The following is a 27,893-nucleotide window of genomic DNA, read 5'->3' as shown; positions in this document are numbered from 1 at the left end:
GCCTAGACTCGGATTGGCTGCTCCGAACAGCTCCAGCTTGGCGCGAATTTTGGCAGTCAGGGGTGTTGGGAGCGGTAGGATGGCGGCTCGGAGAAGCTTGAGATACCCGCGGTCCCCGGGGTAAGTGCAGCCGCCCCGCACGCCTCCCAGGACTGGCTCAGCTTGTTTCAGAGACTCGCCGACCCGGCCTTGGTTCCCACAGGTCCGGCCCTAGAGTCTTGGGGAGGGGGATACAGTCCCAGGGGTCAAGCTGGATGCAACACGGACCCTGCAGCCAAACCAGATCTCTAGAGAGGGACCAAGCAGCCGCTTGTTTAGTATTTGGGATGACCTAAATGCCTAAAGCACATACAGGGTGCGTCAGGCATCTTTTTATTATAAAGACAAATGCATCTCAAAAGAGGTCACCAAATTGTGCTCTGGAAGGTTGGGTCTAGGATCTCCTGGCGAAGGATGTTCTGCGAGTGTCTGGCGCGCATCCAAAACCTGGTAGGGATCTGGGTAAAAAGGTCCTCTGCTGGGTAGGAGGCCTTCCGTAGGAAGATTGCCTATGGAAGATGGTGTTTGTAGGTACCGAAGACACTCGGTTTGCAGTGGAAGATTGCAAGTCAGCTGACTAGGGAAATGTTCAAAAAATCTTCTAAGCCATTGGTTTTTGTTTCAGCATCTTGAGGCTTGAGCCTCGTGAAATCTGTTTCTTCTTCACTCCTAAAACACCGGCGAGTACAACAGAGACTGTGTAGGTGGTTATCTTAGGGATTTCCATCGTTTGAAGGTGCTCTAGGCCAGCCAAACCAGAAGGAAATTTCTTTGTGTTTTTGGAGCACAGACAAGAAAACACAGGAAAGAGTTTAGGCTAAGCAGCTTTTGTACCTGGTTTTCGTACCTACTTCCGTCATGGGGGGCAGTCAGAAGTCACTTAAGCTTTCTGAACCCCGGAATTGTAGTCTGTAGTTATCACAGATCAAATGTTCTGTCAGTCTGAGAATCGGCTAAAGCTGGGAACTGGTTAGAAATGGGAAATCTTAGCCTCAGCTGAGAGTTTCTGTGGTGTCAAATACTGGGGGTGTGGTGACTTCAGGCAATTTGTTTTTAACCAGCCAGCTAGACAGAGCAGCGATGGATAGCCCCCAACTTCAGTTCTGGAGATGAAACCTAGGGCCCATGTGTGCTGGACAAGTGTACCATTGGCCTGCATCTCCAGCCCAAGCCTTTTAGGCAGCTCTGACATCAGCTAAAATTTGAGAACCAGGGTTAGAGTACAGGAGGTCCTCACGCAGATACGCAGACTAAGTCTTGGGAAAGTTCTCTTCCCGGTGCTGCCTTTTGAAAGCATCTTATTGCAACTCATAGGAAGATCCCCTTTGTGTTGTAACCTAACACACACAGTGGAGATGGTTTACAAAGTGGGGTGTTGAGCACACGCCCCTTCCCATTCTGCTTCCTTTGTTGCCATGGTGTCTGCTCTGCTCGGTGAGCACTGATGAAGAGAACAGTTGGGACAGGGTTGCCTGGGAAGAATCACAGCTTATATAGTGCTTTCCCGAATTACTTAAAATATTTTAATTCCCTCTTTTAACTCTGTTGTTTTAATAGTGCAAAGCAATCAAAGAATGCTCTGGGAAGAACACATTCTAGGAGACATGTAAGTAGTCTTTGTTAACATGATCTTTTTAAACCATTGAAAGCAAAATCATTCCATGGGAAATACATTTTTGTAGACTACTCTTGGCAAACTTTTTTTTAATGATAGCTTATAATTTGCTTTATCAGTTGGCAGTAGTAGCACACGCCTTTAATCCCAGCATTCAGGAAGTAGAGACTGGTGGATCTCTGTGATTTTGAGATCAGCCTGGTCTACAAAGTGAGTTTCAGGACAGCTAAGGCTACACATAGAAACCCTGTCTCAGGAGAAGAAAAGTGCTTTTTCCAGTATGATGGAGAAAAGGAACTTCATCAACACTTTAGAACCATCTTTTGCCGGTTGGTAGTGGCGCTTGGGAGTCAGAGGCAGGTGGATCTTAGTGAGTTTGAAGCTAACTTGGTCTACAAAGCAAGTTCCAGGAGAGCCAGTACTGTTACATGGAGAAACCCTGTCGAAGGAAGGAAGGAAGGAAGGAAGGAAGGAAGGGAGGGAGGGAAAAGAAAAAATTCCTTTTGCACCTAGATTGACATTAATTTTATTCAGATATTGACATCGTGTAAAAGTTGTAAAATGTTCTGTATGGTCATTTTTCACTTATAGCAATTTCTCCCTGCCACAGTTTTTAACAGCTATGTGGCCTATGGTATTCCTCTTGGTTCATGTAATAGTTTTGTTTTTCTTCAGGAAGTGTTAAAGGCAAGTGCATTTGCTTAACACTCTTGATGGCTAATTCCAAATACCTGTATCGCCGTTTCCAGTCAGGGCTATGAAGGTGCTTGCTTTTCCCGGTTAGGACTAGCTCTTCGGAGCGCTGGTGGCCTTGTGGGTTGCCTGACTTTCTCCATCTTCAGCAGGTCCACCCTGCTGCCCTGACTCTAACCTGGATGGTGTTCCCTCACTGTGGGAATCTCTAGCATACCTCTGGGATCCTGCTCCGCTTTCCTGCCCACCCCCACTCAGGGTGGCTAAAGTTCACTGTGCTCAGGGGTGGGGTGAGGGTGGGGAGTGGTTCTCTACTCGCTTACACCCCTTCCCAGCCTTTCTGGTCGGCTTTCAGGTCCTCCCTGGGGGAGGGAGTTACCTTGCCTGTGAGGGAGGCATCCTTGGCTGGAGAGCAAATCTTAGGCTGTCTCTTGGCACTTCTCCATATAACACTCTGGATGCAGCTTTCCCCGAGGCTTGGGCTTTTGTCTGCCAGTGTAATTGCATGTCCTTAATAGCTTCCAGACTTTCCTTATCTGTAATAATATCCTCTTGTATTTTGTAAGCTACCATAGAAGATGATCTCATTTTGGTCTTTCATCGGGATTAGGGTTTCGTCTGTGTATTGAAACAGGTGGAACTGGAAGTCCTCTTCTCTGTCAGATAGGAAGGCAGCTTTACCCTGTGTGCAGTCAAAACTGCTTATGAGCTTATGCCCTTTTTCTGGGGGAGGGGATCATACTGTCCCCTACATCAAGGATTTAGGTGAATGATACCTGTGGGCCAAAGGTAGCCTGCCATTTATTTTTGTACAGCCTTGTGAACTAAGAATGGTTTTTGTTGTTTGTTGTATTTTTAAAATGATTTAAATAAACTGGATGGGATGGCTCACACCTGTTTATAATCCTAGCACTTAGGAGGACTCCTGTACATTGAGTTCAAAGTCAGCCTGGAATTCACAGTGAAACTCTGTCTCAAAAAATCAAATAAAGGTGACCTAAATGAAGATGTCTCATGCCCTGTGAAAATGATAGGAAATTTCAGTGCCCAGAAGTCAGTTCTGTTGAAACACAGCCATGTTCATCCCTCCCTAGCTTGTCAGTATCTGCTTCTGTACATAATGGTTCTGCTTAATAGTTGGTAGAGAGATCTTGTGGCCCCCAGAACCTAGTCTACTCTGGTCTCATACAAGTGTTTCACCTTTCCCTGTTCTGAATCATCAAAGTCGTGGCGAGGTTCAAAAGTGTCAAGTGCTTCTAGGACTCCTTAGGAGGACCGTAGGGTCCTCAGGAGAAGAGAGTGGTCCACACGGTCTCCATCTCAGTGACTGCTTTTATCCACTTTTAGAGAGCTGGTCAAAAGCACAAGCCTAAGGACCCATTTGACTTCGCGGATAATTCTGCCTCAAGCATGCTGGGAGAAATGGGAGATGAAGAGCTGCTGAATGAGTCCTTCGGTTCGTGTTCTCCATTCCTGTCAGGACGTGGACGCTGCGGAGCTTAGTTAGTGTGTCTGTTATCTAAGGCCGGAGCAGGTTTGGCCTGGAGAACCTCCCCACACCAGCCAGCCCCCTTTCCCTTCCTTTGGTCCCTGGACACTGTAAATTTACTTCCAAACTCTATGGCTTTGTCTCTTCTGACATTTCATATAAATAGAATCATAGACTATCTATCCCGTTCTGGTGAGCTTCTTTGAATTAGCATCACGTTTTCAAGGTTGTAGTGTGTATCTACTTCATTCTTAAATTTTATGGCTTACTAATGCTCAGTTGGCTTTGGGTTCTCTTTATCTTGATCATAGTGCTGTGCTGCTATGAACATTCATGGTCAAGGTTGTGTGTGTGTGTCTGTGTGTGCATGTGTGTGTCTGTGCGTGCGTGTGTGTGTGTGCATGTGTGTGTCTGTGCGTGCGTGTGTGTGTGAGTGTGTGCATGTGTGTGTCTGTGTGTGCGTGCGTGTGTGTGAGTGTGTGCATGTGTGTGTCTGTGTGTGCGTGTTTGTGTGAGTGTGTGCATGTGTGTGTCTGTGCGTGCATGCGTGCGTGTGTGTGCATGTGTGTGTCTGTGTGTGTGCGCGCGTGTGTGCGTGTGTGTGCATGTGTGTGCGCGCGTGCGTGTGTGTGAGTGTGTGCATGTGTGTGCGTGCGTGCGTGTGTGAGTGTGCATGTGTGTGTTTGTGCGTGCATGCGTGCGTGTGTGTGTGAATGTGTACATGTGTGTGTCTGTGCGTGCGTGTGTGTGTGCTGTTTTCTGAGACATACCCCTAGGAGAACTGTTGAATCTATAGTGAATTTATACCAACTTTGGTGTTAACATTCTGACTTTTTTTATTCTAGCCAGTCTAGTGAGTATAAAATAATGTCTCCTTGTGGTGTTGTATGCATAGAGAGTTGATCTATACACAAACTTTACGATTTTAACCAGTTTTAAACACAGCAGTCCGTGGCAGAGAGGTCCGTTCACACTGCTGAGCAGCCATCTCTCACCATTCATCTTCAGAACTCTCAGTATCCTGAACTCAGACTCCATAGCCAGTAAGCAGCTCCCTGTTCTCATGGCCCAGCCCCAGGCAGCCACTCTGTGAATTGGGCGACTCTAGGAGCCTCACGTGAGAGGAAGGTACATGGCTGTCTCAGTTAGGGTTGCTATTGCTGAGATGAAGCACCGTGGCCAGGGCAAGCTGGGAGGAAAGGGTCTGTTTGGCTTATACTTGTCTTCACTGCTATCATCAAGGGAAGTCAGGACAGGAACTCAGGACAGAAACCTGGGGGCCGGAGCTGATGCAGAGGCCATGGAAGGGTACTGCTCATTGGCTTGGTTTTCCTGGAGCCTGCTTTCTCATAGAACCCTGGACCGCAGGTCCAAGAATGGCCCCACCCACAATGGGCTGAGCCATCCCCCATCAATCACTAATAAAAAAAATGCCTTACAGGTTTGCCTGCAGCCTAATCTTCTGGAGGCATTTTCTCACTTGAGGCTCCCTCCTCTCAGATGACTGTGTCAAGTTGATATCAAACTATCCAGCACATTTGTCCTCTTGTATCCGGCTAATCTCATCCAGTGTATTGCCTTTCGGGTCATGACTTTCATCGTGATTTAGAACTGCCTTTTGTCCTGTTACGAGTGTCTGTGGTGCTGGGGACCGGCTCAGGATCTTGCCTACAGGACAGGACTGTTTCTGTAAGCCCGATCCCAGCTGAATGTGGTAGCACAGTGTCATCATTGCCCCTGGGAGGTAGGGGGAGGCAGTAAAACCAGCCATCGAAAGTCATGCTTGAGTATACAGCCTGGGCTACATGAAGCTTGATCTCAAAACACAGCAGCAACAGAAAGCGGACTTGGTCATGCACTCATCTGTCAGTGGAGATTTGGTGTGCAGATGTCTCTGATTCCCTGCTTTCACTATTGTGCAGGTGCCCACAAATAGGACCCCTGGGGTGTACCAGTTGTAGGGCTGTGTGTTTGAGGACTCCTCGATGCCGTGTCCCACAGTGGCTGCCACAGTTTATATCTTACATCGGTGTGTGTGGCTCAGCTCCTGGCTTACCCAGCCTTGCTACTTTGGGCTTTCTCCTCTTTCTTCTCTTTCCTCTTTTCTCTTATCCTGGTTAGACTTATGTAAGAGATGTGAAATGTATCTAATGGTTGTATGCACATTTTTATAATGATGTCAAATATCTTCTGGGCGTGCTCTTGATAGGTTGTTAATCTTTAGAGAAGCTGACTTGTGAAAGTTCAGGACTGATTTCTTTATCTTTGGGCATCCACTGATGACCCTCACTCCCAGCTGTAGAAGAAATCAATACCATTGCTTAGTTGAGGGCATCACGGAATATATTATCAGCCTTAAAATCATGCAGTTGACATGTTCAGTATTTAAACTGCTATTTATTTTGGAAAGAAAACTTTTAAGTTTGTACATCATACTAACATTGGAACATGAAAAAAAAAAAAACCCTGGTTGCTTGGCTCTTCCCAGCTCCCCTTGCAGCAATTACGTCTGTTGAGACTGGTCACCTCCTTTGCCCCTTCAGATTTTCCATCCCTGCTGTATCCACCGCCCCCAGCAGGTAGGAGCAGCCTTAGCATCCCCTTTCCCTGCCTTTCCACCAAGGCCATGTTGTCACCTACGTCTTCCTTCAGGGTTACTTCTTGCTCTAGTGTAAAGGCCTTGCAGTCCAGGTGAACTCGAGAGGACAGGCGCCCTCCCCAGTGCCATCTAAATGCTCGGTGCTTGTGAGTGATGAAGTCAGAGGGGCACACTGTAAGCTTGAGCAGTTGATAACTAGTGCAGCGGCCTCGAGGGGTGTGTTCCATAAAGCCCGTGCATAGTGGTAAGGAAAGACCCGATTAGGCTTCCTACTCATGTTTATCTTGTATTATGAAAACATTTCTACTAATATACATGAGATATAGATATATAATTTGAAAACATGCCTTTAAAATTTCTTTTTAGGTTTATTTTAGTTTGTGTGTATGAGGGTTTTGCTTGCATGTATGTCGGTACCGTGTGCATGCTTGGTGGTTATGGAGGCAAGAAGAGGATGTCTTGGAGTTAGAGTTACAGAAGGTTAAAAGCCACCTTGTGGGTTCTGGGAATCAAGTCCAGGTCCCTGACAAGAGCAACAAGTGCTCTTAGTGAGTGAGCCTCTTCTCTAGCCCCTGAAGCCATGTTTTTATTGGCAATAAGGTTTACATCTTCTATTACTGAGGGACGAGTTAAAACATATCTGGGAAGTGGCATGTGGGATAGACTTTGATTTGCTTGACCATTTAAACAAAGATTGCCTGGTATCCCTGTCAGGGAATACAACCTCATTCCCTAGACAGCCCGTGGTAAATTTGCTCTTCTGTGTTTATAGACCCTCCTCTGCACAGTACTGTTATTGATGCCAAAGAGGAGCTGCCCAAAAGGCCGCCTGTCTTTCCAGCCACTCACGGAAGAGAAGAGGGCAGAAGGTATGGGTCCATCTCAAGCAGATTGTTTGGTTTGTTTGGGGAGGGCTAAATTTACTTTAACTATTTTTTAATTATATGTGTGGGTGTGTGCAAGTGAGCACAGGTGCCCTAGGACTCCAGAAGCGTTGGATCCCCTGGTGCCGGAGTGTTTTGGTTAGGGCTTTATCTCTGTGAAGAGACACCATGACCATGATAATTCTTATAAAGGAAAGCATTTAATTGGGGTGGCAACTTACAGTTCAGAGGTTCAGTCTGTTATCGTCATGGTGGAACATGTTGGCCTGCAGGCAGACACGGTGCTGGAGAGGTAGCTGAGAGTTTTACATCTTGATATGCCAGCAACAGTGTAACGTCTGTATTACTTCATGTACTACAATCTTGTAGTGCCTGTACTACGTGTATTACGGTACTATGCCTGTACTACGGGATGGTTCACGGGCCTGGCAAGGGCCTGGAGATTGACACACACAAATACAGACAGAGACAGACACAGGTCTTGAATTCCCCAAGAATGCCCCCTTTATTGTGTTCCAGGGCAGCTTTTTAGGAATCCTTAACTGATAGCCACGCCCCAGCCAAACCCACCAGAAACCACTCCCCTACCATCAGGAACTCCTGAGGGTCTCGTGCTCAGAGCTGCTGCAAACACAGGAAAACAAGTTGTTTTGCTCAGAGCAGCAGCAAGCATTGGAAAAACAAGTTGTTTACAGGAAATTTAGGATCTGGGGGTCCACAGTCCCCAACACAACAAGAAGTGAACTGCCTCACTGGGCATGACTTGAGCTTTTATGAGACCTCAAAGACCACACCTCCTCCAATAAGGCCACACCTTCTAAAGGTGTCACTCCCAATGAGCTTGATGGGGACAATTACATTCAGACTACCCCACAGAATTACAGATGGTTTTGTAAGGCCTGCCCGCGGCAGGTAGAAAACCCTTCACGGCCCACTGGTTTTCACGCTGAAGTGTTGTGTGGAGAATGTCATGTACACGGTGCTGATGGCTTGTTGTTTGGCAGCTTGAACCTTTCTGAGACTGAAGCAAGAGGAAGCAGTTCTCTAAAGAGCAGCACGAAAAAGGTATGTGGGAGTGTTCGTTCTTCTCTCTATTTCTAAGAAACCTTTTTACTTGGAGTAGATGCAAATAGAGAAAAAATCCTGTAGCAGTATTTTTTCATACAGAAAAGTCTTAGAAATGTCTTATAATAATGATATTCACTTGTGTGTGTTTGTATGTATGTGGCATGCACAGTATGCAGCGGACAGCTATGGGGAGTCCACTCGACACGTCCACCCTGTGGGTCTTAGGGACTGAACTGGACAGCTGTGCTGTGGGGTCCACTCGACACGTCCACCCTGTGGGTCTTAGGGACTGAATGCAGACCTGGTGGCACATGCCTCTCCCTGTCACACTATCAGACTAGCCCAGGAAAAATATGTTTATACTCAAAGTGTTAATGAAAGACTTCTCAGCTTTTCTTCCCCAGCCAGTTGCTGTGGCATTCAATAGTGTACTCAGGTTGTGGCTCTCAAAGGCCGAGAGAGCTAGGTGACGTTCTAATCCTGCTGTCTTCTGGATGCTGTGCTCAGTTTTGATGTTTATGAGTGAGAAATGGGAATCCCATAGTTTCTTGACAAGAAATCATAAGATTTAACTTTTCTTTGTTTGGAAACAGGGTTTCTCTGTGTAACAGCCCTGGCTGTCCTCAAACTCACTTTGTGAACCAGGCTGGCCTTGAGCTCGCAGAGATCCGCCTGTCTAAGAGTTGAATTTTCTAAACAAGCAATGCTGTTTCCTTCATAGCCAAGGAGAAAGCTTGAGCCCATCAGCGATGAGTTTGAGAGCTCTGAAGATGACGTAAGGAGGAAAGTGAAGTCCACAGAGAGAACACATGCACAGCAGCCCCAGGTATCACCCCCTGTGAAGCCAGCACAGCAGCCCCAGGCGGCACCCCCTGTAAAGCCAGCCGAAAACCTCATGGCCAAGAAGATGAGACCCCAAGGCACTCAGCCCTCTGCTGTAGGAGAGACTCGAGCAATGCAGAGACCGCTGGTGAGCAGTGTTTGCCATCTGCCCCTCAGAGAGAAACGTTCATTAAAAAGATTAAGAAGGGGCTGGAGAGATGACTCAGTGTTCTTCTTGAGGATTGGAGTCCGATTCCCAGTACCTGTGCTATGCAGCTTACACTGCTTATAACGGCAGCTCCAGGGGCTCTGACACCCCTGACTTCTGTGGGTACTTGCGTTCCTGGGCATATACTCCTTTCCCCCATACACATCATTTAAACATAGCAAAAATAAGTCTAAGAAAAAGATTAAGGAGGAATTTTTTTTTTAATTTTAAAAATAAGTTTAGAGCCTTTTATTACAGAAAGCAATGCTTCTTTTAGAAACCCAGAAAAATCTAGAAAGGAAGATAAATTTATCTACAGTTGTAAAATCCAGAACAACATCTGTGTCCTGGTGTGTGCTCCAGTCCTTCTGGGGCGCCCTTTAGCCAGTGCTGCACTCCTCCCGTGGGGACCCATGCTATCTATATACAGTTTTGATGCTTTGATGGGTATATTAATTATTTTTGATATTGTAATATGATCACATCCTTTCTCCCTTCCCTTTCCTCCCTCCCAACCCTCCCATACACCCCATTGTTCTTTTTCAAATACATGGCTTCTTCTTTTCCTAATTGTTAGGGTGTATGGGTGTGTGTGGGTGTGTCTTCCTCAGTGTGTAAGTACAACCTGCTCGGTGATGGATTACAGTGTAGCAAAGTCTTCATATACCCTTGATTTGTTTCCTTATGAAAAAAAAATGCTATGGGTCATAATTGTCATGATTTTTGAAATAACTAGAATACAGTATCTTGGTTCATGTTCTTATATATTGTTTTATTAACTCATTTGGTTGACTATTTTAGAGAGATAATTTTGCTTATATCGGTAGCCAAAGCTATACGCTCACGAATTACATGTGTACCCTCGGATGTGGTCATAGGTATTCTTCTAAGAGGAATGGAGATTAGACACAGGGTGGAGTGAGACGGGTGAAGCAGCCGCAGCACCGGTCACAGCCACCAGAAGCTGGACTGGACAGAGAATGCTTTTACCCCCACCCCGACTTACTGGTGTGCTGGGGTCTGCCTGTGTCCTGACCACCTCACTTCCGCCCCACAGGAGGCTCTCTGCTAAGACTGCCCTCCCTGCCCAGACAGGACGGCACCTACTTCAGCCTTCGCTTCCCACCTGACTGCCTCACTTCCACCCCACAGGAGGCTCTCTGCTAAGACTGCCCTCCCTGCCCAGACAGGATGGCACCTACTTCAGCCTTTGCTTCCTAAACCTTTGTCTGCACAGTCTTTGGCTCAATTTCTCTTCAGTCTGTGTTTGTCCCAACTCTGGGTCACATTTTCTTGTGTGTCCATTTTAGTCTAGAATTTGAAATGTAGTCCATGTTGTTTAGCGATGTTGAGCTGTGTCCAGTCCTTCTGGGAGTGGCTGTCCCGGCAGATTCAGCCTCACATTTGCCTGGGGTTTGGAGTTACAGGCTTGATTTTATCCTTTGCTAGGGCGAGTGTGTAAAAGCCTAAGACATTTTCCCATTGTCTAACTTAGTGGGACTCCACCTCTCTGTTTGTCTATAATGGCTTCACACTCATGACCACAGAGTTGGTTGCTTACACACGCACGTTTATCATGTCGTAGTTTTCACAGGCTGGGTGTCCAGCTTCAGTTTAGCTGGCTCCTCTGCTCGGGGTGGTAGAAGGCGGAAATCCAGGGCTGACATCTCAGGTGAGGCTTGAATTTCTTCTTAAAGAGTTTTCGAGTTGTTGACAGAATTAAGTTCATTGAGGCTTTAATCCTGAGGTCCCTGTTCTCTCCTCTCGGAGGTTGAGGTTGCTCTCAGTTCCTACAGACGCTATTCTGTGGCCCTTGAAGGATGGTGCCTGTACCTGCAGAGCCCAGCCCCAGACTCCCCAGGTTCCCACAGTGGCGTCTCACCCACCTGTAGAGTCCAGGGAACAGACCTGGTCCTGTTCCCAGGTGCTATCTGCACTCGAGAGGGAGGGAATTGTGCCTGTCAGTCATCTTGGAATTCTTCATACTACAACCCTTGTGCTCTTCCTGGTAGATCCCATCAGGAGCTGGTTTTAGGATTTGTTAGGCTAGCGGGTCTCGAGTGGGGGGTTTCTCAGCATGTTGTCATTGCTGTCACCTGTCTCAGGCACGATACCATCAGCACCCACAGATCTCCTCACTGCTGCAGCGTCTTGTGTGTAGCTTCATGTACTAGGACCCCTTGACCCGAGATTGTTCTTCAGTTTTTCCTACGAACTAAATAAGAACTGTAGTTAATATCAATCGATGGCTTGCTAATGTTGTTGTCCTAATCTTTAAATTTTAGAGAAAAAAGTTTTCCTAAATAACATATACTATTTTTTTATTTTGTTTTTTGGTTTTTTTTTTTTTTTTTTTTTTTTTTGGTAGAAAACTCAGAAGAAAGTGAGGCTGTCCCCTGGCAGAAGGAAGAAATCAAGAAGTGAAGCCACAGACTCAGGTAAAGGATGGTGCTCTATACCTTGTCACTTGTATAGCGGATCTCTAAGGTTTCCCATTTTTGAGTTGTCTTAGTTGTTGAAAGAGCAAACTTTATTGGGGAGGGCGTGGTGTTGAGATGGTGTCTCTCTGGACAGCCCAGGCTGGCCTTGAACTCACAATATCCATCTGCCTCTGCCCCCCAGAGTACCGGAGCTAAAGGCATACACCACCATCTTGGCTAAAACTGCCACTTGATTAAGAAATTATGACTTTGGAGTAACATTTTTTTTCTGTTTTATCATTTTATCATGAATTTAAAAAAATGAATACTCAGGCCGGGCGGTGGTGGCGCACGCCTTAAATCCCAGCACTTGGGAGGCAGAGGCAGGCGGATCTCTGTGAGTTCGAAGCCAGCCTGGTCTATAAGAGCTAGTTCCAGGACAGGAACCAAAAGCTACGGAGAAACCCTGTCTCGAAAATCAAAAAAAAAAAAAAAAAAGAATACTTATGCATGCATATAATATTGTTTGATAAAATCCAACCCCACTCTTTCCCTCTCCTCCTTATTTATCTAAAGTTTAGTTCCCAGTACCCACACATCAGGCAGTTTACAATAGTTCCAGGGCATCCGTACCCTCTTCTGGCCTCTGGGTGTCTGCACACACACAGATACATAATAAAGCTAGAGTCTTGTGTAGATGGAATTGCTGCAGCAGTGAGTCACGTCCTTGCTCACTACAGTCGATTGTAAAGAAAGCCTGACTCCTCCCCCTTTGGTTTACTTTTCCCTTTCTTTCTTTATGTTTTTAGCCCTTGCAATGGTAGAGATTTAGCTCCTGGCCTTGCCCATTCTATAGCTCCAGCCTCTTTATGAACTGCCTCATGGACATTTTTATGCACAATTTATCAACATGGTTTTGTTATCAACATGTTTTTATTCTTCTTGGAGAAGTAGAGAGTGAAGTTGCTGAGTCATAAGATAGATATATCCCATTTCCCAAGTCACTGTAAACTCCTACCATATGCTTGCTGCACAGTTAAAAACAGCACTGAAAATAGGAATGGCGGCGACATGTAAATAGGTGTAACAGAGTTTAGTGGAGCCGCAGGAGACCCCACTCTGCAGCACATTGATAGTCGGCCCTGTCTCAGAAGGCCAGCCATAGTCGCAGGAAGGAGTGACAGCAGGCAGGTTTGTTCTCTGACCTGGGGAGGGAAGAAATGAATAGAGTTTTAGCTCTTTTTACACCCTGGAGGACTACTGTCTTCAGGGTTCAGAGTCCAGGACCTAGAGCCAGTTTGCAGATAATGAATGTATTAAACTGACATGTGCTTAATATTCTAGATGCTTCTGAAAGTATGCACATTTGGTGTCTAGAAGGAAAGAGACGTGGTGACATCATGGAGCTGGATGTTATTTTGTCTGTGTTTGAGAAAACCTTCCTGGAGTATAAGTAAGTCCCTTGACGTTGTAATCCTTGGACCTTGCTCAGAGTACTGCTGTCTCCATCCTAGTTCCATTGTTATCACATTTAAGATGTCTTTACATTTTCATTATAATCCTTCTACATACATTTATTACGCTAGTTTCAAGTTATTGAATCATCTAGTCTAGACGTTTCTCGTAGGCATTAATTTAATCTAGAAAGAAGTGTTTCCCCAGTGCTGTTAGTGTTTCTCCATCAGAACGTGTATGCCAGCTGTGGCCACACTCCAGGCTCTTCTATCTCCCACGAAAGCAGTGGTGAGGGAAGAGCCCGTGGCTGCGCAGCTCCCGTGGCTCATGCAGAGAACAGGCTGCAGCAGGGCTTCACTCCTGTGGTTCTCTGTAGCACGCTTGCTTTTGTGCCGCCAACCAGCTCCCAAATCACAACTCAGAGACTTCTTGTTAGTTATGGATACTCAGCCTCATCTTATGCTTGCCCCACAAGCTCTTATAACTTAATTAACCTGTCTCTCTTCATCCACATTTGCTTTGGGCTTTTTACCTTTCTTTTATTCTGAATGTCCTACTCCGTGTCTGGCTGGCTGGTGGCTGCCTGGCTGACCCTGAGCAGCTCTCTCTTTTTCTCCCTCATTCTCTCTCCATTTTCCCTTCTAACATAGATTTCTCCTCCTTCCTATTATCTCGGCTCACCAGCCCCACCTATCCCTCTACTGCCTAGAACGTTTATTGGACGATCAGTTTTTTATTAGACCAATCAGGTGCCTTAGGCAGGCAAGGTAAGACAGCATCACGTCTTTACATGGTTAAACAAATGCAGCATACACAACAACATATGTGACCCGTCTTTGCATAGTTAAAGCACTGTTCTACAGCACCCCTCTGGGCAGCATCAAGATAGATGCGCACCTTTGGTTTTCTTCTCCAGCCTGGGGGTCACTGGGGAAAGCTGGAGAAACAGCCAAAGCAGTCAGGGCTCACTCGCTTTCCTCCAGTGCAAGTCCAGCTTTGTACTCTCCTCAAGAGAGTGACTCATAAAATCTAAGATCTTAAACAAAACTATTTTAAAATGCAGCCTGGCACAGTGGGTCTGAGTGGACTAGTCACACCCCACTGTGACTGCATCTGGCCTTTCTGAGAACAGGACCCACTGGGACGATGGTCAGCTAGTCAGTGAGTCAGCGAGAGTGGAAGCTTAGGAATCTGGAGGGCAGAAGCTGCATGCTGGGGGGGAGGGGCTGTGGAAGCTCCTCTGCTGCTGTAGGAGATTTGCCCAACACTTACTTCCTGAAAGAAGTTTATCTAGGAAGGCAGGCTTACGTCCAAGGAGGGATCCCCATCCTGCTGTGAGCCACAGTGTGGGGCCCACCGCTGACACTGGTCTTGGACTTGGTAGAGCTCACTAAGGTGTTTAAGGGATGGTGTGGCAGTGAAGTGTGGCAGACTGCCCTCTTCAGTCATGGGTGGGGTCAGTGGGCGGAATCCTCACCATCGCTCCAGAGGAATGCTGGTGGACGCCAGGGGGCTTGGTGCCCCACTGTTGTCTTCTTCCTGCTGCTGCGATAAAATATCCTGAGAAGCAGCTTAGAAGGAAAGGGGTTTATTTTAGATCACAGTTTTGGGCTGTGTTCAGCACTGAGGGAATTGGCCGCATGACCCTGAAACAGCTAGTCACTTCCACTGTCTGGGGAATGCAGACAAGCGTGCTAATCCTGCTGGCTTTCTCCACTTTATATAGCCATGCCCCTACCCATGAATGGCGTCACCTATGTCCAGGGTGGGTCTTCCCACAGCAGTTAACTCTACAGGAAGATCCCTCCCAGGCCTGTCCCTGGACACCCTGGTCTAGACTGTCCCTGCTGAGGCGGTCTTCCCGGTGCTCTCGATTGTGTGGTTGACAGAACTAACCATCCCACCGCATCTACCAACGCTCCTCATCCCACTTTTCCTCTGTCCTCCCCCTCGTTCCCTGCTGCCGCCACTCCAGAGCTGTCAGCCATGGTGCTGTCTACCCAGGGCAGAGAAGTGCATAGTCACCCCTGCAAACAGTGCTGCTTCAGCTGTCCTGATAGCCGTGAAGTAGACAAGTAATGTTTTATTGTGAAAACACATCACAGAATATTCCATTGGCCGTTTCTTTAAGTGCAGAATGGTGGGTTTCTGCACTCTGTGCCGCGCACTTCTAGAACTTGCTCATTTCGCAGAACTGCAGCTGTTAAAACAGTTGACCACTTTCTCCTCTCCATAGCAGATGCTTTGTGATTACTGGTGGATTTTTGTTCCTCGCTCAGTTCTTTCTGTGTAGATAACCAGAAGTGCAACTGCTGGGTGGATCACATGATACTTGTTTTTTATCTTTTAAACTGTCTGATGTTTTTCTGAGATCTCCACACCGTTTTATACTTCTGCCCTCAGTGACTGGGAGAATGGCTCAATAGAAGGAGGGGTTGCTGTGCAAACACAAGGACTCCCGTGTGGATCCCAGCATCCACATGCAAAGCTAGGTGTGGCTGTGCAGATGGAGACAGGAGGGCAGCTGGGGCTTTTTGCCTCCAGCCTAGGTCCTGGTTTAGTGGGAGACCCAGTCTCAAAGGAGTAACGTAGAGAGTGATCGAGGAGGGCACCTGTTATCCTCTGTCCTCTGCAAAGGCACAGACGTGTGCATGCCTTGCTCCCCACCACCACATTGCAACTTGTCCACCACTTGTTCGGTATTTAATGCTCACGCGTGTGGATGTAAGCTTGTTGGGTATTTAACGCTCACGCGTGTGGATGTAAGCTTGTTCTGTAGCTCTCATTTGCTCCCCTCTTGCTTGGTGTGTGTGTGTGGTAGCCGGTAGCCATCTTTCTGTTTTCTTTCAAGTCCTTTGCTCATTTTTTCAGTTGGACGTTTTATGCATGTGCTGATTTTTAGATACATTTGGATATTGTTCCTTTATCAGATTTACGGCTTGCAGATGTTTCCTTGCATTCCGTGTGTTGCCTTTTCATGCTTTGGTTGTTCATTTGCTGTTCAGAGCTACTTAGGTCAAGTGGATGCAGTTAGCCAAAACGCACACACGAAGAAATATATAACCCAAGTAGATCTGTATCTGTTTTTCCTAAGAAATAGTTGCAAAATACTCAACACAATATTAGTAAATTGATTTCAACAATGTATTAAAAACAAATACTACCGCCAAGTAAGATTCATCCAAGATATACAAGACCAATTCAACTTTAGAAAGCAAAATAAATATTTCCAGGCTAAAGGTGAAAAGTTAACACGATCATGTGTTAAATTCAGGGAAAGTATTTGACAAAACCCAATAGCCATGCATGGTTTTTTAAATTAAATTAGGATAGATGGAGCTTCTTTAACTTGATAAAGAATTATCTACAAGGAACTTAGAGCTAGCATACCAATGACGGGGAAGTGGGGGGGTGGGTAGAGAAAGGCTTTCCCATCAGCGTCAGCAAGCAGGCAAGGCTGTCCCCTCTCAGCAGTCTGACATTATAATGTACGTCTTAGCTAGCACAGTAGATAAGGGAAAAGAGCTGAGAAGTATGGAGACTGCAAAGAACAATCCATTACATCGCAGGGACTAGCGGAATCTGAAATCAAAGCCTAGCACCACTGGCGTAAAGTAATGCCCCAGATAAGGTCTTATGTAAGAGCTGTGGGAAGAACAGTCCAAGACTGGCAGAAGAACTCGAGGCGGAAGTGCATAAATGCAGCGGTATTGCTCATTTATAAATAGACTCAGTACCGTCAGCGTGTCAGTTCTTCATGACTTCTAGTGCCAGGCAATTTCAGAATCCCTGTTGTGGGTATTAACAGACAAATCCTCGTGTTCCTGGAGAGGAAAAGTTGAGAGTGGCTGGTGCTGCCGTAGGCTCACTATAAGCTGTGGCGCTCAGTGCAGTGCAGTGCTGGAGAAAATAACAGACGGCAGGGAGCCTGCATGGGGTTTGCACAGTGGAGGCAGTCAAAAGCAAACGGTGCTGCAGGCTGGCTGTGGGGTGCACACCTTAATCCCAGTTCTCTGGAAGCAGAAGCCAGCAGGTCTACAGTTGTGTTCTAGGCCATCCAAGGCCACATAGAAACCCTGTCTCAAAAATGAAAAGAGACACAAGCACTACAGCAGGGGGACATTCGTGAGCAACCAGTACTGCCCCTTAACACACTCAACTCAGACTGGATCACAAACCTAAATGTAACCCTAAACCAGCAAACTCCCGGAAGAGAGCGAAAGGGAAAGCACAGTGTCTGGGATTTGACAGTGACTTGCTAACAGCAGGAACACAACCCAAGAGTTAATAACTTCTTCTGCAAGATACTGTCAAGCATGAAAAGATCGTCCACAGAGTGGAAGAAAAGCTTTGCAAGAGATTTATTTGTTCCCCACCGACCCATGCTTAAGCAGGCAATCCTAATTACACCAGGGGGATCAGAAAGAAAGTAGAACTTGAAAAGCAGGGATGTGCTAGGAAAGGGAGAATAGGAGTGAATGATGAGTGAGCCTTGATCAAATAACATGTGTGTATAAAAGTATAAGAGAATAAACAGTTTTTGAAAGATATATATGATAAAGGACTCAGAATTTACGAAGAACTCAATGATAAAACTACCTGATTTGGGGTGTGGCTCAGTGGTAAAGGGCTTTTCTAGACTGCTCAAGGCCCTAGTTTGTCAATTGACAACTCAGTCCAGTCATAGGCTGGAGATCTAAGAGCAGTTACCGTGTCCTGCCTCAAGGTTCCCAGAGCCTGTCCACCAGGTTTCTTCTCTTTCATTTGCTCCCTGGTCCTTTCCTCTCACTTGTCTCTCCCTTCCCCTCTTTTATTCCCAATTTTATTAAGTATGAGAAAAGCTATAGGTTTTACATTATTATATTAGGTAATTAAACAATATGTGCCAAACTGTACGTACTTATGTATCAAGTAAATGAAATGCATCCTTCAGAATCCTTTCTGATACCTATTTTGGTTTTCTTAAAACAATTCACAGACAAGGAGTAGCGTCTGAAAGATGTTGTCAAGCCATCAACAAATTTTATTTTAAAATTAAAGGAGAACTCTTCAGAATGGTAAGTTCACTGGCATAATTATATTGCTTAAAATTACTTATTTATTTTCTTTGAGATAGGATTTCTCTGTGTGACCCTGGCTGTCCTAGAACTCACTCGGTAGACCGCTGTGGTCTCAAACTCAGAGATCCACCTGCCTCTGCCTCTTGAGTGAGTGCTGGAATAAAGGTTGCACCACTATGCCTGACTGCTCCAAAATTTTTAAACTAAGTTTTGGGAAGTACCCTGCATTTGCTGGCTCTATGGCAATAAGCGCGTGAGAACCACCCTTATTTCCTTTTGTGGGTGTGTGGATGTGGAATTGCACATGTGTGTGGATGTGGAAGCCAGAGGCTCTGCCAAGTAACTTCCTCAATCGCTCTACAATGTATTTTTGGAGACAGGGCTTCACTGAACCTGAAAGTTCAGTTGATATAACGAGACCGGCCAGTGAGCTCCGAGGAGCTCCCATCTCCACCAGCACTTGTTAAAGGCAAATGTGTCGGTGCTGGAGATCTGAACTCAGGTCCTTAAACTTTCAGACAGTTTATCAACTGGTGTCTCCCAGCAGCTTCTCATGTGGAACTTAAAACACTTAATTTTGGCAAATTCGGCATGCATGTGTTTTTGTTGTCATTGTAGATTAAAGAAGAGCAGGTGCTGAGAGCTGTGAAAAGGAAGAACACCCAGGTGAGGACTCGTAGTGAGTACGGGGTAGGGCGGGAGGAAGTAAGCTGCTTTAGTTTAGAACCTGCACAGTTTGTGTAAGGCTTTGTGCTTTGGGTCAGGTTTTTGTTTGATTTTGTAATGTTAATGGGGACTAAGGAATGGGGATCTCTGTTAGCCTGCTGTCATCATTTATAAAGAGAAGGTTATTTGGGCTCAGGCACTCCCTGACTACCTGGCTCTGTCGTGAAATGAGACTGCTTTGAGGCCTGTCTTGAAATGAGACTGCTAAGCAAGCCAAACCAGAAGCAAGAGGAGGGTTTGTGGTCCCGCGCCCTCCCCTCATGCCCCAGTCTTCAAAGTTGCCCACTAAGCTGCATTCTGCCTGTTTCTCTGCTTTCAATGCCTAGGACAGTGTAAGCAGAAGTGAGACTTCTACTGTGTTAACCTAAGTAAATTATTGTATTGCTCAGATGATTTCCAACATGGAAAAGAAACGGCAGCGTTTAATTGAAGTCCAGGATGAACTGCTTCGGTAAGATAATACCCACTCCTGCTAAGACCTCACCTAAAGGGCAGTAGTAGAGCTTGTCACTTATGGGAGTGCTGTTTGCTGTGGTGACCCACGACAAGCTCCAGGTTTTCTTTGCACTTGGATGATCAGTGTCAGCAGCTTCTGATGCCCAGTGGCAGAGTGCAGAGTCTTAGCAAAGAAGAGTCAGCACGGATCAGCATGTCTGGTCTAGCATTAGGCAGCCTGTCCCGCAACGTCCGGAGAGGAGCCAAGGCGGGTGAGAGACAGAAGCAGATAGGCACACCATGAAGAGTGAGTTTGGATTTAGTTTATTCAGTAAAAGGGAAGGGGGGAGGTGAGAAGGCTTCAACCACCTCTGCCTAGGCAGAGGGGGGGAGTGGGCGGGGCTTGTCTCTTAAAGGGTCAGGACAGATCATTACGTCAGCAAACTCTTGAAATACCATGTAATTAAGTACTAGGTTTTTGAGAGACAAATTAGTTGTCTATTCCATTTTGTTTACAAATTTAGTCTATGGGAGACACTAGAAAATGTGTTCGTTGGCGCTGGCCATGCATGGGACATTGGGGAAATAGAGCAGTAATGGTGGTAACAGTTGACAGCTTCTTTTATGACAGGGGCGCTTTCCTAAAGGCTCTATTCATTTGGCCCACTCTTAGTATGACTCCATGAGATAAGTTATCATATGGCTCTATTATAAGGCTGTTTTGTTAAACAGTGGGAGGCCATTGAGATGTGTTGAGACCAGCCTCTTTAGTTCCTTCTCTAGGTGTGATTGTAGCAGGACAAACATTTTGAGAAAGCATAGTAAAGAAAGTACATGATGGTCTTAACTTTGCTATTAGACACTCAACAGGGGAGTCACTGCCTCAGCTGGTTCATCCTCAGGAAGGACAGGTAATGCAATCCTAGACCTCCAGCCACTGCGACCAGTTCAGTCTGGAGTCTGCTGAAGAAATAAATGCTGCAGTTGTCCAGTGTGAAGAGCTCTTTTTCAAGCTGAAAATTATGTTTTGTTTTGTTTTTCTGATCACAGTCCCCCTCCCTCATCTCCCAGGTCCTCCCCACTTCTCTACCCATCCAGTACCAGGCCGTCTCTCTCTCTTTAGGAAAACACACAGGCAAATAAACACAGAGAGGACAAAGAAGCACGAGAAACGTGTACAGATGCACTATTCTTACATCTGAGAAGATTCGTTTTCATATTTTTATTTGCAAGATGAAACTGGCAGCCTTCCTTCTCAGCCATAAATGACAAGTTACCCATTTTCTTCATAGGTGAAGAAACTCAGCCCTAGAGAGGCTGCTGTTTGCCCAAGGTCACACATCTTTCTAGCCAGGCCTTGTGACAGATTTTCTGCTGATTTTCTTCGGCCTTGGAAGCTTGAGGGGATTTTAATAAGGGGAACTTTTTTTTTTTTTTTTTTTTTTTTTTTTTTTGAGACAGAGTTTCTCTGTGGTTTTGGAGCCTGTCCTGGAACTAGCTCTTGTAGACCAGGCTGGCCTCGAACTCACAGAGATCCTCCTGCCTCTGCCTCCCGAGTGCTGGGATTAAAGGCGTGCACCACCACCGCCCGGCTTAAGGGGAACTTTTTGCATGGCCTCCTAGCTAGACTGTCATGCCAGCTATTCCTGCCTGTTAGCCAGATTCCCGTGGAATCCGTAGTTCCCAGACTCAATGACCTGGTGAAGTTTAGCATCTGTGAGGCTCGTTAGCCATGGCTGTCCCTGCTACCTATAGCATAGTTGAGATGAATGGGAACATAGAATATGATTATGAATTATACTCATACTCTGAGAGGTAAGCACAGGTCAGCTAGCCCAACCCTGGTTTTTCCTTCTTCTCCCAGGATGCTCATGCACTGTAGACTGCTGGACTTTATTGTATGTCATTTATGTAGGAGAAAATGTTTCTGTTATTTCTGGTTTGGGTTTCTGTTCTTTATAGTTTGGGTATTTTAATACTTTCAGTCCATGAACAATACATATATTTATATTAATTTGTTATACATAATTTCTTTTTAAGATTTAAAAAAAAATTTTTGTTGTCTAGATTAGAACCACAACTGAAACAACTACAGACAAAATATGATGACCTCAAGGAGAGAAAATCATCACTTAAGAATTCCATACATTTCTTATCTAACTTAAAACAGCTGTACGGAGACTATTCAGATGTTCAAGAGAAAGAACCAAAGGAAAAGGAGGAGGTGAGCCCCACTCAAGCTTACTGTGCGGCAGAAGCTGCTGCAGGCACTCACCTTTAGAGTGCCAGCGGCTCTGTCAGTGTAAGTCAGCGAGATCACAGTGTCACCTTAGCTACTTAGTGAAGAGAAGCATCCGTGCCACTCCTAAGTGCCCTTCAGAGAACTGTACTGGAGGGCCATGTTGTGTACTGTGCACAACTCATGGTTTCATAGCTATTTCACAGAAATGGTAGGAATGGCTTGAAACGTTGAGAAACAGTAAAGGAGTTGAGAAAATGTAGCTTTCTTTTTTTTTATTTTTTTTTTGAGAAGTTTCCATGAGGTGCTGAGAAGAAGGTATATTCTCTTCTGTTTGGATGGAATATTCTATAGATGTCTGTTAAGTCCATTTGAGTCATAACATGTTAGTTCTCTTATTTCTCTATTCATTTTTTGTCTGATTGACCTGTCCAGTGTTGAGAGGGGAATGTTGAAGTCTTGCACTATTAGTGCTTGGGGTTTAATATATGATTTAAGCTTTAGAAGTGTTTCTTTGATATATGAGAGTGCCCTTGTATTTAGGGCATAGATGTTCAGTATTGAAATTTCCTCCTGATGGATTTTTTCCTGTGACTACTAATATGAAATGACCTTCTTTGTCTCTTTTGACTGATTTTAGCTTGAAGTCTGTTTTGTTAGATATTAGGATAGCTACACCTGCTTGTTTCTTAGTCCATTTGATTGATTTTTTCCCAACCCTTTACTCTGAGACAATGTCTGTCTTTGAGGTTGAGATGCGTTTCTTGTATGCAGAAGAAAGATGGATTCTGTTTTTTTTATCCAATTTGTTAACCTGTGCCTTTTTATAGGTGAGTTGAGTCCATTTACATTAAGGGATATTAATGACTAGTGGTTGCTATCTCCTGTTAATTTAGTTTTCATTGTTGGTGATGTTAATTTGTGTACTTTTCCCTTCTTTGGGATTTGCTGCTATGAGATCATCAATTGTCTGTGTTTTTATTGGTGTAGCCATCTTCCTTGGGTTGGCGTTTTCCTTCTAGTATTTTGTATAAGGTTGGGTTTGTGGCTAGGTATTGGTGAAATCTAGATTTGTCATGGAATATCTTGTTTTGTCCTTCTATGGTGATTGACAGTTTTGCTGGGTATAGTAGTCTGGGCTGACATCTTTTTTTTTTTTTTTTCTTGTGCCTGTGAAGTAAGTTTATTAAGAAGTAAAGCATTGTATAGGCTATTTTCAGGGAGAAAATGAACACGGTCAACAGTAAGCTAATTCATACAATGTTGACAAAGAGAACACAGTATACCTCAGACACAGCTGCCTGAGGACTGATCATCACAGCCTATGTGTAAGAGCTGGATCCCCAGAAGCCAGAATCTTAACTCTCCTGATGCACTGTCCCTAGTCAGCCTTTTCACATGTCCTCCTGGACAAGAATACAGAACTAAAGTTCCCCTTGTCCTTTCTTTTTTTTTTTTTTTTTTTTTTTTAGTCTCTTAATGTCTGCATAATGCTTGACCATGACCTTCTGGCTTTCATTGTCTCCATTGAGAAGTCAGGTGTAATTCTGATAGGTCTACCTTTATATGTTACTTGGCCTTTTTCCTTTGCAGCTCTTAATATTCTTTCTTTATTCTATATGTTAGTGTTTTGATTATTATGTGGCGAGAGGACTTTTTTTGAATCCAGTCTATTTGGTGTTCTTTAAGCTTCTTGTATCTTCATAGGCATATCTTTCTTTAGGTAGGGAAAGTTTTCTTCTATGATTTTGTTAAATAAATTTTCTGTGCCTTTGAGTTGAACTTCTTTTCCTTCTCCTATACCTATTATTCTAAGATTTGGCCTTTTTATGGTGTCCCATATTTCATGGATATTTTGTGTTAAGCTTTTGTTAGATTTAATGTTTTCTTTAACTGATGAGTCTATTTCCTCTATTGTATCTTCAGCGCTTGAGATTCTCTCTTCCATTTCTTGTATTCTGCTGTTCATGATTGCATTTGTGGTTCCTGATCTTTTTCTCATGATTTCTGTTTCTATAATTCCTTCGGCTTGTGTTTTTATTGTTTCTATTTCAGTTTCCAAGTCCTGGATAGTTTCTTTTATATGTTTGATTTCTTTTTCTTGGTTTTCTTTAAGTGATTTGCTGATATCTTCCAATTTTTTGTTTGTTTTTTCCTCCATTTAAGGGAAGCTTTCTATTATTTTAATACACTTTGAAGTAGCTCCTGGGTCTTCACTATTGCTATGACACTCAATTAAGATTAATAGAAATGTTTGCTAAAAAAATTGTAAGTTTAGCCGGGCGGTGGTGGCGCACGCCTTTAATCCCAGCACTCGGGAGGCAGAGGCAGGCGGATCTCTGTGAGTTCGAGACCAGCCTGGTCTACAAGAGCTAGTTCCAGGACAGGCTCCAAAACCACAGAGAAACCCTGACTCGAAAAACCAAAAAAAAAAAAAAAAAAAAAAAATTGTAAGTTTAAATACCTAATAGAACTAGAAAAATATGATTATCCTAGTAGAATTATATATAGAATTACACCAATAGGATGGAGTATAGAACTGTGTAAGGAATTACATTAAGGATTGTGTAGAGAAAGTGATACGTAATTACACACAATGTCTCTGAGCATCTAATGATCAGGTTTGTATTTGTAACCTCTAAATTCAATTTTAAGATGTGACATTGATCTAAGTTCTCCTGAGCCGAAGATCTGTTCATATAGTAGAGTTACAAAAATATGTTTTTAAAATACACTTAAACTTTATTTTAGGGATTTGATCACTAAATTTGTGAAAGTTAATAGTAGCTTTGACCTAACCTGTACATAGTTCTTGGTTAGGCCAGGATCACTCTTTCATGTGCTAGGCAAATGCTCTCCCAGATCTACCCCAAGGCTTGAAAACCAAGCTGTGGTAACTGTGGAGCAGTCTGCTGTCACAGATGAGGCTGTGTGGGACCTTCAGTGCCTGTTGTACCCTTACTGTCAGGCACCTATCCTTCTCCTGTGACATCTGGATATGTCACACCTCTTCCTAAATGAAACCCGCAGCTGCTCCAAGTGTATTCTTCCCACTCCTTCGAGAGCGGGTGCTTGAGGCGTCTTGAGTGGAGATGACCTACGTCTGTTGAGTTGATTTCTCTAATAACATGGTAAGTGTGTGGCAGAAAACAAGTCCCATTGTTATGTCACCACTGTCTGACAGCTTTTCTGCTCAGTTTTCGTCACTGAGAAAAATACCTTGGAAACACATTTGTCAGCAAGCTGCTAAAAGTATAGTAAATTATTTAACAGGAATTTAATTTCTCTCAGATAGTTAGCAGGAAGTTTGGCTTTGTTAATTATTTCCAGGTCATGAGTTGGATTTTGAGTAGTGTTATAACTTTGTCCTTACATTTGGAATGACAACCTTTAAGGCTTAATTAATTGATCCTCTAAGTAACTTTCCTAAATGAGACCTTTGAGATTATTTTGCTGTAGACTTTAACAGGCCAGTTGTTCTCATTCCATTAGTTCTTGCAGTAAAAGGAAACTTGTAGACATTGCTGGTTCAAAATAAATAAGATCAAGTAGACCCTACATACCACTAACACACTTGCCTAGTCCAAGTTTTGAGGCATGACTTGCCATTTTCTGTCATGCAGATGCCACAGTTCTTTGAGTCAACTTGTGTTGCCTGGAGTACAGAGATCTACTCTGGCTTTGTTGGTTGGTTCTATTCAACATTATATTCTGAGGAGCTGGGATGTGCTAAAACATGGTTTCCTAATGATGCTGGTTAAGCAAGTATTGCTCTTTCATCAACAGTATGACTCATCTAGCCTTCCAGCTCTGTTGTTTAAAGCAAGAACGATTCTGGGAGCCAAGAAACACCTGAAAACCATCAACTATCAGCTGGGGAAGCTCCTTGAGCAGGAATGAGAAGACCACAAGCTGAGTCAGCCTCCTGCCGCCATCTCTCCTGAAGCTGCGCTCTTGACACTCTTCAAACTTCCATTCTGAAAATAAGTGTGGCTTACTCATCAGAATTTATTATCACTTTGTCATTCAAACTAAGTTACGCCCGTTCAACTGTAGCAGTTTCAGAAACCATGTAGTTCTGATTATTATTAATAAATTTCAGTCTTGACATGTTAGTCATCACTTGGCATAAGAGTTTTACCCTACAATAAACTTTTAATGATGTCAGTGCAAGCATGGAGTAATTTTGGTTAATTAGGGGCATCTATTGAAGCATGTCAAAGTTAATCTTCAATAAAACTGGCTCAGGTAAAAAGCAAATTATTAGAAAGCTAAGTGATAAAACGGTTGTTATAAACAGGTTTAATAATAAGTTAATGTAATTTGATTTTTTTATGCTATTGCGGATTAGATGCAGGGCCTTGCACATGCTAGGTAAGTAGTCTACTCTTGGGCTATAGCCCCAGCCCTAATTTAACATTTATGTCATCAAATCTTAGGCTTCAGGCAAACTGTAGCCTATTATGTAAATCCTGTCCATGGTTAGCTACTCTGTAATGCTTCCATAATGAGTTCGTCAGGAATATCGTCCATTGCACTCTTGTCACCAAGAAGACTCCTGTCTGCAGCATCAGCGAATTCGGCATCTTCTGTGGCTTCTAGGAAGCAGGCATCGTCTTTGTCATCCCAGTCAGCATCGGAAGACTCGCCTGGTAACAGGCTGCTGGATGATGGGATTTGAGAATTCTTGGCCAGTGAGTTGCTGAATTCATCTGCTTCATCAGAAGTGAACTCCTCCTGTATTTTGGTGGGAAAGAGAATATGTTGAGTTAAGGTATGAAGTGATAACTAGATTTTCAAAGTCAAATAGCATGCTAGGTTCCTATGTCTTCAAGAACAGTCACCATGGGGCTGGAGAGATGGCTCAGTGGTTAAGAGCACTGGCTGCTCTTCCAGAGGCCCTGAGTTCAATTCCCAGCACCCACCTGGCAGCTCACAACTGTCTATAACTCCAGTTCCAAAGGAGCTAACACCTTCACACCAATGCACATAAAATAAAGTTAAATATTTTTTTTTTTTTAAATAAAGAGCAGTCACCATGGGGAAGGGTAAGTTAGCTCAAATGAGGTTGCTTTGGTGGTGCAGTCATGCTCGAAACCCCAGGCTGAAATTACCTGTAGTTCATGGCAGATACATCTCAATATCCCCAGAAGGAGTACAGCAAAGGTAGATGTAAACCCCTAACAGGAAGATAGGCTAGCTGGAGACAAGCTGGAAAATACATTTCTTTTGTTTTTTTTTTTTTTAAAGACAGGGTTTCTTCTCTGTGTAGCCCTGGCTGTCCTGGAACTAACTTTGTAGATCAAACTGGCATCAGACTCAAAGAGCTCCACCTACTCTGCCTCTCGGGTGCCTTCAGTGTGCTACCACAGCTTGACAAAAATATATTTCGAAGTTAACAAAAATCTCTCCCTAGAATTTATGTGAAAAAGCCAGGCGTGTAATCCCAGTGCCGGATCCCACATCTTGGTGGTCACCTAGCCAAGCCTCCTGAGTGAGTAAGACACCCAAGTTTGTCCCTCTGGCCTGTATGTGTGTGTTCATGCACACACAGATGCATATATTAAAAATAGATGAGGGAGAAGTGGTGATGTTAACTGTTCACTGGAAAGACTATTTCTACACTGTTTGCAAACAATAAAAAGCGATATTCAAATAACGGTAATGGTGTATACCAAGAATACTTTCATTTGGCATTTTTGGGGTATTATTAGAAACGAAAAAATTCCACTGAAACCAGTCACCCAAATAAATCAATGGTTGGAAATTAGCTCAGGGGAGAGCACTTGCTTCCCATGGGTGAGGCCCCAGGTCTAATTCCCAGCATTGCAAAAAAATGAAAGAAACCACTAAAAAACAAATAAGAATGATACATTGCCCTTTTAAGAGATAATCTAAGATTTTTAATTCGTTCCTAGTCATTTCTAGCACTTTCAAACCTACCAGTCTGCCAGAGGCTCTGCCTATCAGTTCTTTGTCCAGCTCATGGGATTTTCACTGTAAACTTGATGCTGGGTCTGGAGATAGCTCAGTGGTTAAGAGGCTGCTCTTCCCAGGGATCCAGGTTCCGTCCCCAGCACACATGGTGGCTTACAACCATCTGTGACTAGATTTCCAGGGAACCCAATGCTTCCTTCTGCT

General features: G+C 44.4%; 2 protein-coding genes across 4 annotated transcripts in view; one reads left to right on the top strand and one right to left on the bottom strand.

Moving 5' to 3' along the window:
• Positions 1-38: 38 nt before the first annotated feature.
• Positions 39-25,809, top strand: Cenpu (centromere protein U). Of its 2 annotated transcripts, none has more exons than XM_041632458.1 (13): positions 39-120; positions 1,597-1,645; positions 3,695-3,803; positions 7,208-7,304; positions 8,324-8,384; positions 9,109-9,213; positions 11,786-11,855; positions 13,182-13,290; positions 18,271-18,349; positions 18,971-19,018; positions 19,468-19,529; positions 21,581-21,737; positions 25,539-25,809. In XM_041632458.1, exons 1-13 carry the CDS (start codon positions 80-82, stop codon positions 25,650-25,652), a joined length of 1,101 nt encoding a protein of 366 aa, XP_041488392.1. In that variant the 5' UTR covers positions 39-79; the 3' UTR covers positions 25,653-25,809. The 2 variants fall into 2 exon arrangements, with proteins under 2 accessions (XP_041488392.1, XP_041488391.1); XM_041632457.1 differs by having other exon boundaries at positions 9,109-9,357.
• A 9-nt stretch (positions 25,810-25,818) lies between these two features.
• The window catches only part of Primpol (primase and DNA directed polymerase), a 38,103-nt gene continuing 36,028 nt past the window's right edge, over positions 25,819-27,893 (bottom strand). For both annotated transcript variants that reach the window (XM_041632455.1, XM_041632456.1), the window contains one exon: positions 25,819-26,489. In XM_041632455.1, coding sequence (XP_041488389.1) covers positions 26,235-26,489 — 255 coding nt within the window. In that variant the 3' untranslated portion in view covers positions 25,819-26,234. The remainder of the gene's footprint in view (positions 26,490-27,893) is intronic.

This window comes from Microtus oregoni, unplaced genomic scaffold (genome assembly GCF_018167655.1).
Source record: "Microtus oregoni isolate MIOR12 unplaced genomic scaffold, Mior012 000041F_ref0000270, whole genome shotgun sequence".
Lineage (NCBI taxonomy): Eukaryota > Metazoa > Chordata > Mammalia > Rodentia > Cricetidae > Microtus > Microtus oregoni.
The sequence above is the reverse complement of the archived record's forward strand: the minus strand, read 5'-3'. Positions and strand labels throughout refer to the sequence as shown.

Excerpts from the sequence above, each read along its gene's own strand:
- Cenpu (XM_041632457.1), top strand. The coding sequence starts at position 80 with ATGGCGGCTCGGAGAAGCTTGAGATACCCGCGGTCCCCGGG. Across the intron at positions 1,646-3,694 it reads GAACACATTCTAGGAGACAT|AGAGCTGGTCAAAAGCACAA; the intron begins GTAAGTAGTCTT and ends ATCCACTTTTAG. Across the intron at positions 8,385-9,108 it reads TAAAGAGCAGCACGAAAAAG|CCAAGGAGAAAGCTTGAGCC; the intron begins GTATGTGGGAGT and ends TTTCCTTCATAG.